At 35.6% G+C, this 11,554-nt stretch overlaps 1 protein-coding gene across 3 annotated transcripts in view; it reads right to left on the reverse strand.

The window, feature by feature from the left end:
• Positions 1 to 2,783: 2,783 nt before the first annotated feature.
• LOC105336245 (T-box transcription factor TBX2-B) overlaps positions 2,784 to 11,554 on the reverse strand; it is a 16,320-nt gene continuing 7,549 nt past the window's right edge. For 2 of the 3 annotated variants that reach the window (XM_011440481.4, XM_020070605.3), the window contains exons 3-6: positions 10,944 to 11,090; positions 10,548 to 10,624; positions 8,116 to 8,276; positions 2,784 to 4,693 (exon numbers count right to left, since the gene is read on the reverse strand). In XM_011440481.4, coding sequence (XP_011438783.4) covers positions 3,774 to 4,693; positions 8,116 to 8,276; positions 10,548 to 10,624; positions 10,944 to 11,090 — 1,305 coding nt within the window. In that variant the 3' untranslated portion in view covers positions 2,784 to 3,773. The remainder of the gene's footprint in view (positions 4,694 to 8,115; positions 8,277 to 10,547; positions 10,625 to 10,943; positions 11,091 to 11,554) is intronic. The other variant, XM_066078626.1, reaches the window with a different exon arrangement.

The raw sequence follows: 11,554 nt of genomic DNA on the forward strand, positions 1-11,554 counted from the left end.
AAACCCTGCCTGCTCCAGCTACAAGCTGCCTGAAATAATTGTGGGTAGTCACGAAACTGCTGCATTGTGCTTTACAAAATATCACACAACTTTTATCGAATTATCGACACAATTAACATTTATATATCGCCAGATCAACAATCATGTAAAGCAATTTTGTTAATATGTAAAGCCCTGAAAAGGCGTTGAATTTGATACCATTTCTACAAAAAATATCAATATTTGCAATTCGAGATAGCTTCAACTCGTGTATTGTTTTAGGAGCGTGTTGGGCTTTTTGATGATGTCATCTGACAAAAAACTCCCAAATCGTTTACGATGTGAGTTAAGGCCGGATTATCTCTAGCAATGCTATCGACCAGTAGCTTCGACAGATATTGACAATTACGGCTATGTGATGTCCTAAGCCTTTCTCCAAAACAGATGTTGGTACGAAGACGAGAGACCCCTCTCTCCATCGATAATTAGCCTTCATTATAACCTAATTATCTTCCACGAGATTACTAAAGTTTCTCATGATTAAATAACATAACATTTATAAGCGCAACCCCGAAATTTCCAGCAATCATTTTTTTTTTTATGCACAGATGTCCAACCATTGTGAAATTTTTATCACGTTTCAAAGAGATTGCTCTGTTCCTAAATAAAAGTGACATTTTTTATATTGAGGCTTTCAAATTAATCGAAGTCTGTCGATATACAAATACATGTTTATACATTATTAAATGCAAAAGGAACAATTTCATGTGTAAAACATGCCATACAATTGGCCTTACATCTTTTGTGTTACTGTGAGGTTCTTTTTTGACATTTTTTTTAAAGAATTAATTTTAATCCAATACAATTTCAAACATTTTTACAAACTATTCAAAGGATTCAAATAATATTATAGGAACATTAATCATTTCAGAACACCGTTGAATCCAACGGTAGTACGGAGTGCATTGCTATCAATGGACTCACACGCGAGGTAAATGTGCAATCTCAATTGCATTATGAGTGCATTCACAACGTCTGGAAAAGTTCCAGGCTTAATAAATAATGTTTAAAGTCAGTGAGTATAATTAAAACCACCGAAGACTAAGTTTATGAATGAAAAATTCAAGTTATGAGAAAAAATTAAAAAAGATTAAATAAATGCGCACTCGGTGAGTAAATTTCAGTGGCTAAACAAGAATAACTGTCAGAACGTTGTTTTAGTTTATCCCATTACCTTAAAATGCGTTTGTCTTTACCAAATTATACAGAGATTCTTGTTCCCAGCAGGGTAGGAATTCAATTGTCATTTCATCGCATCAATTTGCCTTTAAACAAGACGGTAATATGAAAAATAAACCTTTTTGATTTGATTGAAATTAAGTATAATCTGATACAATCAGTTAATCGTCTGCTGCGCAGCGGGAACGCGCCGCGCGCGAGCTTCGGTAAGATCTCGTCTGCTGTAAAAAGCTGACCTTTGAAGAATCAGTCAAATTGGGAAAATATAACACCAAGAGACGCAACTAATCGGATCCTTACTTTCAAAATATCCAATAATGTGTTGGGTTTGCTTTTCCCCAAATTCAGATTACGGAATTATTGCACAATATCGTCTTTGCAGAATACATTTCCTGGCAAATTTTGTCCCTGGATATTTCGCTATCTTATGCGCGCACCTCCCGAGGAGTTTCAAAGCGTTTTATCTCTCCCTAAATCGTTATGGCGGCGAAATGGTAAACGGTTTTCTTCATAACTCATCCAGGCCTTTTATTTCATATTGACGCTATAAAAGACACATCACTGGGTTCTCTTTTATACAAAAAGTTTTAATCTGATTTCAAATGAGTTTAGATTTTCAAAATTATTTCTGCAGTTACGTCCGTGCTCAGATTGCTGAATTTTTGCGCAATAAAAGCAACATGCTGTAGCGAAAATATAATTAGTGGCTTAAAAAAGGGATTTCCGATTACAAATGTGCTATGAAGTTGGTGTTAGGACGTTTAAAGAGTAAATATGAATATCATATCACCACACAACATGTGACGCTGTTTCTATTTTCCATTACGGGAAAAACATTCACGATTATCTGTGATTGAAATAAATCCGTTTTATGGTTGTCATCCCCTCAATCGTGACGAACAGTCAACACTGCCAGCGACAACTGTCACCGAAAGACCGAACCCGATTTAAAAACAACAGATGTGTATCCGGATTTGAGAAATCCTCCGTATCCGACACGGCTACTGGTTATCTTTTTATTGCAACATGTTGTAATGTACAAGTGTAATACTATCTTGATGGTGTTTTTTTTCTACTAAATTTAACCGATGTTTTAATTAATTCATACTTTTCAATTATGATAACACACGACCGAAATTTCCTAAATTTAAAAATTATCTATAAATCAATATACCTGTATTGCATGCATGCTGCCGTATCTTTTTCCTTTAATTCATTTGTTTGAAATCTTCGTTTGGAAATTTGTAATTCAAATTTATGCATGACAAATCGCTGTCATTTAACGTTTTGAAAATTCATATAAAATTTAAATTTTGAAAAATACACAAGGCGGTAGAACACTTTAAATTTTTTGATTTGAAAAATTCTTTACACGTTTCATATTGATATGCATAACTAATTTCGGGTCTGCATTACCGAAATACTTAACTTAGTACTGGATCATGAAAATTATTTCTCACTTTACGATTTAATCGGATATATTTATTTGTCTTTCAATATCATAGACCTTTTAATTGTTTCGCCTTAATTCATTGGTAGTTGTTCTTTAAAAGAAGACCAGTGACTGAGCTTCAATGTTGACTATTTATTTTCCAAATCAAAAGCTGTCATGGCCAAAACAAGAATTACAACACAAAAGTTCCATGTATTTCTTTGACTTTTATAGTTTGTAAATACTAAGAAATACTGCCACATTGACAACTGTGTACACCTACAGCAAACTTATATCAACAAATTAACAATGAAAAAAATAATAAATAAAAAATTTCAATTTTTAATATATTTTGTTTTATTAATTGCTGCTAAAATAAAACAAATTCATAACAAAAGGAAAATAGTTTAAATAGCACCATAAACAGAAGCACGGAACTTAGATTGTGTCTACAGATAAAATGACTCCACGCCAAAATAACTTAACTAATGAAGCAAGTCTTCCACTTGATAACAGTACATCTGTCAAACCGTAAAACATAGTGTCTGTAGTAAAATAATTAAAATGGTTATACGCGTGAAAAAAGAAAGACAGTTCGACCTGAGAACATATGACATTGTTGACACACACAAAAACATATAGACAATAGATAAAGTCATTTTGCACACTCCCCGCATTGCTCAAATTATACAAGAGAAAAAAATCCCCACATAATACACCTTAGTTTTAAGAAAAGTATTTTTCAAATTCAAAAACGTTTTCCCATAAAATCAAACCGACCAATCACAGAACTTCTTATTGAGAAAGTTCGTCTGTTTCCTGCCGCTTGATTAGTCAGTAGACAGTGAGCACTAGGGATAGGCCTTTTAGGCCTAATGCCTTATTGACTGCACATCGTTCTTCAGAAAATATCAAGCAGCGGTGACAAATTTCTGAAATCTGACCAACCCTTGTCTTTGTTCTATGGCACTGCCCAGATCATTATGACAATTACTAATGACAGGCCTCATATTCTGGCATTGTTGAGGAGCATGTTGCACTTAATTGAACTCAAGCGTCATCATGAACCCGTGCTACCATGAAAACGAATATGTTTCCCTAGCAATTATGAACAATAAAGTCTTCATTTCTCCATAGCTACACTGGGTGATTCATGATGTAGGGCTTTCTTACGGTCCAGTCCATTAAGCATCTGCTCCATGCTTCGGAGTTCGCTATGAGGTTTGGAGTGAGCAGCCATGGGTGTCATATGATGGGATAGGGGACTTCGGGGTCTAATCGGAGACGGTCGGGTAATTCCGCCATAACTCGGGGGAGACGAAGATTTGATGCCACTGTCACTAGAACTTGGGGAAATGTCACTATGGGATTTAGAAAGAGAATACGAATAAGGTGAAAATCTTTGATTCGACCTGCTTGGGAAAATGGGTCCTAAAGGTGAGTTTGGAATGGAGGCTGAAGGTGAGGTCGGGTTCCTTCCGCCGAGCGACGAAGACAGACTAGAATAGTTTGACTGCATCAGATGACTCTGCAGTGAGAATTGGTTTAACGACGATAGAGCATGAGCGGGTATATGACTTAAATCGGAGTGTCCTGAGGTAGTCAAAAATGGCATTTGCAAACCTTGTGGCAAAGAGGAACTTCCGGAAAACAACATGTGACTCATGGGATACGGAAAGCTAGATGCTGATGACGTATACGGATACAGATATGGAAACATAGGATGTGTCACAGATGGTTGAACAACTGTCACATTTGGGGGACTAGAGTGTTCTTTTGAAAATAGTCTACTACATCCGGGCGATCGTTCTCGCTCCGGTGAACTTCTTTCACTCGATCTTGGAGAATCACTTCCGGTTTCTCGCTGTTTTGATTCCTTGTTTTTCTCTTCGACATTAAATGGTACCTCCGGAGATTTTGGCGGAGGTTCCGGCGAGGAACTAGCACTGCGGGGTTGGGAGTTGGTCTGTGTATCAGATTTAGCGGGACTTTCCTGATCCGAAACGTCTTTAAGAGATTTTTCTGCGTTTGAAGCTTTAAAATCTGAAAGAAAGATAAAACCGAAAATTATAATTGGATAAATCTCTTCATCACAGATAAATGTATTTGAAAAGACTTGAAATTTGTTCACATTGAATAACTCTAAGCTTGGAACATCATAACTAATAAATTTTTTTTCATTAAAGCTCTATGTGAGATCAAACACTTCACATGAGACGAATAAGAAACCCGCATTCTCCGCCCCCGAAAATGTTCCGCGAAAGCAAACTCTTAATTGTAAATTTGAAGTACAGAAAAAGAAAGCCCAACTGTAAATGAACAAATTGACAGAATGTCCAAGTATTTTTCGCTACGATTCGCCTGTTCATTTAAATTTCATTAAAACCTCCCCCGCCCATATTATGGATTAACAGTGGGGAGTGGTAGAGGACAGCGGATTCACACAAAAGAGAAATGAATAAGAGGGAGGTGAGGGTGCGCAAGTGTTAAATTTGCTGCTATTGGAATGCTTTCATCAGAAGCTATTCAAAAGGTGGCAAATTATGTCGGAAGCAATGTTATTTATGACAACGCTAGAATTTGGTAAAACTCGCGCGGTCCTGCAGACAGTGCGTCTTTTGGAATGGGAATGTGTAAGTTACCTTGCGTAATTCCAAACCAAACTCGCCAGATACCGTGAAAAGTACCACCTTTGTTGTTGGTTTGGGGCATTTCAGTCGCTTTGTTGGGTCGTTGTGTGTACGTTGATTAAATTTAATAATCACTCGGACCCCGGTCATTGAAACCACCAAATGTATACATCGGAAAGATTGAATAATGATTATCGGCGATTAACGGATTTTGGTTTTTGTGTAGGCTCCTTATTTTATCTTAACGTGCGAGTTTGTCGTTGTAAGCTCCAAATTAGTAGTTTGATACAACGTGTAAATATGAGATAAGAAGCCGGTGTACACCATTGTAAAGAGTATGTTTCTCTCTATCTTACTTGCGAACCCGATAAAATTCTAAGTACTGTATCGCATACACACATTATTACCATGCCAAAGTGTTAAGCACAAACTGACAAAAGCACAGGCTTTCACAAGTAATGGACTTCTGTGACATCTCAGCCCCCATTCTTGATATACAAAAATAGCCACATGACAGTTTTTTTGTAATATTTTGCACTTTTTCTCCTCATCCTTATCATGAATTCAGAGATTCTAGTGCTCAGCGTTATAGCAGTTTACTTCTGGCTTATTTTGGTCACCCTTGAAACCAGGAATTTGCAATTACGCAAGTAATACTTGTCTCTTGTCATGTCTTTTTCTAATTCGGTGCTGAATATCAGATATATTATTACAAATACCCACTGTTTTGCTATAAATATTCCTGCTGATTTCGTTCCTAACCCCCTGACACTTTTAGTCATTCATTCCTTTGGACGTTTTCCCATCGTTTTCGCGCAGTAGGACTTCGTTTGCTCATAGCCAGTGTCCCAAAGTGCATAAACACATTTCCCCAGCGCAAAATCACAAAAAATATATGTGTTTTTTCCGCCAATAACATTCCTTTGCACACTAAGGCGATGTTCTACCCCGGGCAAACAGACGCGTAAGGGTTTCTTATTCTCGCCGTGGCACCACACGTATAAGATTGGGGGAGAGACGAGATGCTATCCTACAAGAACGTGTGGATTTCTCGACATGAAACGCGCGATATCTTGTTGATAAAGTCCGGATCCAAGCAAAAAACCAATGCCACACAGAAGGGAATACAAGATAACAGTCAAATGGTGTATCAACAACTAGAGATATTTTTATTTATATCAGGAGACGCGAAGAAATCAAGAAGAAACATTTCTCTTATCATGCGACCCCTGTTTATAAAGAAGTGAAAAGACAAAATAAATGGGCGAGATGTGTTAGATAACCTATCTATATTCCTCGCAATCAAAGAGGTGAAAGACCCCATGTCTGTCACCAAAAGTCATTTCGATATGAATTTTAGACTTTTAATATTTAGCAGATTTTCACAACAACTTACGCATATATGTTTGAAAGATTTTTCAAGATGTTACAAAATATGCAGCTGATATGTATAATGGGGCACCGCCTAGATTGCTAGAGGCACTGTGCAACAACTGTTGGCGATAAAGGATGTGAAAAGTCATATAAAGTCATAAAATACCTGTGACACAGGTGTGACAACAGGGTGGAAACGAAGAAAAACCTAGAATTTCTAACATTTTCAACGAAGTCAGAGACCTGTGATTTTACTTGGTTAAGTATGTGTGCGAAAAATCACATATTGCATTTTTCCAGCTTCAGCAACAGATTTGTTAATTTTTAAAAGTATATTAATCTCGAAATCATGAAACGGATATCTTTATTTCCCTAAAAATAAGTTTCGTTTTGTGAGTTGTTAATACCTAATAGTAAAAACTTCTAAGAGAAAAATACAAGCGATGGAACAAGGGGGCATTCTCTCCCCATACAATTTATTCTTGTACTTATTTTTTGAAATAACAAATGTTTCAGTGTTTTCTCTAAGCAATACACATACTTAAAAAATATTCCCCCACTTCATAAACACTCACTTCTTGACATTAGTCGGCAACCCATAAAACAAAATAATCCAAATGTCATTTTCTGTATTAGAGGAAGGCGTATGTATTCCCCGTGAGTCTTTAAGTAGCTGGGCTTGAAGTGTGATAGTTATATAAAGAGGCTTAAAACCTCATAACTTTTATATAACGTCGGCGCCTGCATTTCTTGTATGAAGAGCTCTATGCCATTCACATTTTATACGTGTAAACACCGCTGAACGGTCTGTCACGGGAAATTTCCTTAAAATATTTTTATTTATTGCGCTCACTTTAAGAGTGTTTCCCACATCAAAGTTGTCACAAAATCATAATGCTCTTCGTTTTTTAAAAAAAAAAATTCAAAGTTTAAATATGCATAAAACAATACCTTTGATGTGGAATTAATTGGACTTACTTTGAAAAAATTAAAACACAAGATCGCATGGACCTAGATTTGATTTTAAAACCGGATCAAACTTAGTTCTTTTAACAGTCTGTGTGTTTATTTAGAAGATATAGTTTGTAAATATGTAGGCGCCGATCGTAAGACGACAAAACTAAGAAATGTTTACCCAAAGTCTACAGAAAAAGCTTATCCACTTACTGCTGGAATAGACAACATAGAGAGGTTTTACACACACAGACAAAGCCAGTAAGGATGTCTGGGTCCCGTGCTCTAATCACGGAGATTCTCCTATCCAATTATTGTTTTTATTTCCCCGCAAGTCCCATACTACAACAACGGCGGGATGCATGAATCTATTTACCATCTAAACATTTTAATCCTGACCAAACTTGCAAAAAAAAAACAAACCCAACAACACCCCCCCCCCAAAAAAAACCCCATGAATTTTGTTTTTCTAATTACTATTTTTTAATAATATTAACTATTTTTTACCTGAATGCAATCGAGAAAGAATGGAGACTGTGTCCTCTGTGACGTCATCAGTTTCGTCCACACAGATTTCGTCATCTTCGTCACTTTGGGGATCGTCTACTCGGGACCCCTCGTCTGTATAGGCTGTACTGGATTGGTGAATTGAGCTCATTAGAAGTCTTCTATTAAGTAGAATAAATAAATAACTTTGATAATTATATTTTTCTAAAAAAAAAAACCCAAAATTTTGTCTTCTCAGAAATTAAAAATTGCAATATTTAAGTAATATAACTTTTAAATTTTCTTTAGCTTGAAAAATATTTTTCCTATTGTCAAATATGAAAATTATGAATGAAAAATATGAAAATGATTTCAAATAAAAAAAATTTAAGTCATGCCATGTTTTATATTTGAAATTTCATATCATGATTAAAAAACTAACAATCAATCTATTTCAATTCTTAATTGTCATGATTGATTAAACTTAATTAAATTAAAATATAATTAAAGAAGTTCAATGAGTAGTCTCGACTCCAGACATTGACAGATTATTTTAGAAATTGTTCAATCCATGCCTAGTCACTACTTCCGGTGGGCATGCATTCCCGAAAGATAAACAAATCCGTAAACATTTTTGTTAAACAGTTCATACTTGATACTTAAGAATCTAATGTTTTTAAAGTGCAATTTAATTTCTCCGAGACATTTGACGCGACGAGTGATGAACGAGTGAGAAATCATTTGTAGCGGATGGCAACCCAGCTAGCGTTTGAAAATCAAAATGAGGGAGGAAATTTCATAAACACAAGCGGACTGGCGCTAAATCTTGAGAGGAGTGTGACCACAGATTTCAATTGCTCCAAATAATCCGTCTAGATAAACCTAACATTTTCATCCTGGAGAGCGCCTAGCTGTCATCCGGGCAACTGTCTCTGCTAGCACATATGCGGAGGAATTTTCTCTCCATGGCGGACATTATAGTGGAGACCTGACAGATAGATGAGACTGTTAAAGGGAATTTTAATATCCGAATATCGATGCCGGGCGTCAAAAGTTTTGTTTGAAAAAAATGATAAGATAGCACCCATGTAGTTCGTCTAGGTACGGAAGAATTTTGAAACTTTCTTTTGAGTTTCACCCGTTTGAAATTGTTTGATTACTGGCTGGTTGTCTCGCGAGCTTGGTGATAAAAATGAACTCGTCTCTTTTGGTGATGTATATGGCTGGATCTACTCGGAAGGTCTCGGACTGTTTGTGGCCGTGTCTCTCGGCGCGACACGTCCAGTGAGGATATCAAAGAGAGTTTGGTGTGAAGGCGAGAAGTCTACATGTTTCCACCTAATATCCCCTTCCGATTGTATTGACAGATCTTCAAACGAACAAAGTGATAACTTGGTTAAAGAGGCGTTCCTATTGCTTACAAACCGAGTTTCCGTAATTTCACACGCAAAGTTCGGGTGTCACGTTTTATAGATAACCCGACTTGGAAATGATGGAATAGAAAATTTACCTAATAAAATTATACTCGCACATTGTCATAGAACCCTTTGCTAATTGTTACTGAATTCTGAAGAATCAATTTTATTTATTAAAACTATTTTTTTCTTTTGCAAAAAAATTACACCTACGAAGTACATATACATAAATAATCAATAGCAGTAGGAAAAACTCGATAAAATAATTCATATTTTAGTTAAAAACTAAATATTCACAAAAAAATTTCATTCAACCTCGGAAATTTCTATTTTGAATTAGCTTCTTAATTTTTTAAAAGACATATTTCTCTTTTTCAAAAAATTATGATTACAAGAATCATTGGGTGTTGTTTTTTTAAATAATTAACAGTGTAATCACTGACTTATAAATCCTATAAGTAAATACGTTATTAAAAAATCGAAATTAAATACCGTTGTTTATATTTCAAACTACTACTATTATTTTGCTTCAATACACGGTTACAATATGTCGTTATTATCAATATTAATTAACAAATATAGTTGATGTGGTGACGATAAAGCTAGCTTGTGTATCATTCATCACAGTGTGTAATATTCGCAGTGATTCAAAGCGTGTCCTGAGATTGGATTTAAACGTAGCCGAGACCAGCAGCTTCCATCAACCAACCAAGACAAATATTATAATCATGGGGTTTCAATAAATGAACCCTAGTGATAAATGAATATTCAGATGCTTTCCGACCAAAGGCGAAATGATAATGATGATTGGACCGACAAGGCAGAAAAAATTCGATGTCTACCAGCAGCCGCTCAGCGCCATGTCCGTATTGCACAGATCATTGGTCATTTGCGGCCACGTGACATCTATTGTCATTGTTCATCCAGCCTCGATTTGATGCCATTCTGAGATTAAGGGTTCATATTTCTCCTGTAAATGCCCTTTAATGACCAATGATGAGAGGCTGATAGAGACATCAGTGAAAAAAACTGACTTACTTTTTTTCCCTTTTTCCACTCCCAGAATCTCTAAATCCTTTTGCGAAAGGATTGTTGTCAATCTTCAGCTGTGTAATCTAAAATTAAAAAGGAATAATTAATGAAAAATTGGATGGGAAAAAATAAGAATTTGTGTATACAACGTTGTTTCTCCACTCTCACGGAATCGTTTTCTTTGAAGTAAAGAGAAAAGTGATGTACACTGTTAGTAAAAATATCATTACTGAGCATAAAACATTTTGCGGGAAAGGTGTTATTAGCAGTTGTATTATTATACGATTTTTCGAGCACCCATAGTTCTGTGGCTATGAAGTGAGCTTTTTATTTTGGCTGAGGCGTGATGGCCCGGCGCCTGGCGTAAGTAGATAATGTATGATTCTACATACAAACACACACCTTCTCGTTCTGGTAAGCAGTGACTGCGATGAATTCCGTTTCTTTAAAGACGTACGTCCGGAACGCTGAATATGGAAGCTTGAGAATGTCGTTAGCTCGAACGAGATGAAAACGTGGCTGGTACTTGTGCATGGAATTGAGAATCGTCTGCAAAAAATATAAAATCGATTTATAGATATATTTAAACAAATTCAAAATTAAGAAAATTGTAAATGTCAAATTGGAACAAAAAAAAATTTGAAGGTATATTTTTGTATTGTATTGAGTGATTGTAAGGTGAAACGAGAGATACCCTTTAAAAAACGAATATAATGATGTCAATATATCAAATTGTAAATCTATTTATTTACTTGTTGTTTGTAATACAAAAATCAAATTTTGTATTTGCACCAACCAATAAATTCATAGAAATAAAATTTAACAATTACTAGTAGATATGAAAGCTGATCTTGGAACGAAAAGTACACATGCCCTCTTTTGTTTCACGTTTAACTTGTGATTTTTTTAAGCGTCATTTTGACGTTACGCCACTTTAAATCTCCCGCCAAAATTTCATATGTATTTTCCTCATACGCATCTATCGGCTGATTATTATTCGTTTACAATTTAAC

This window comes from Magallana gigas, chromosome 3, assembly GCF_963853765.1.
Source record: "Magallana gigas chromosome 3, xbMagGiga1.1, whole genome shotgun sequence".
NCBI lineage: Eukaryota > Metazoa > Mollusca > Bivalvia > Ostreida > Ostreidae > Magallana > Magallana gigas.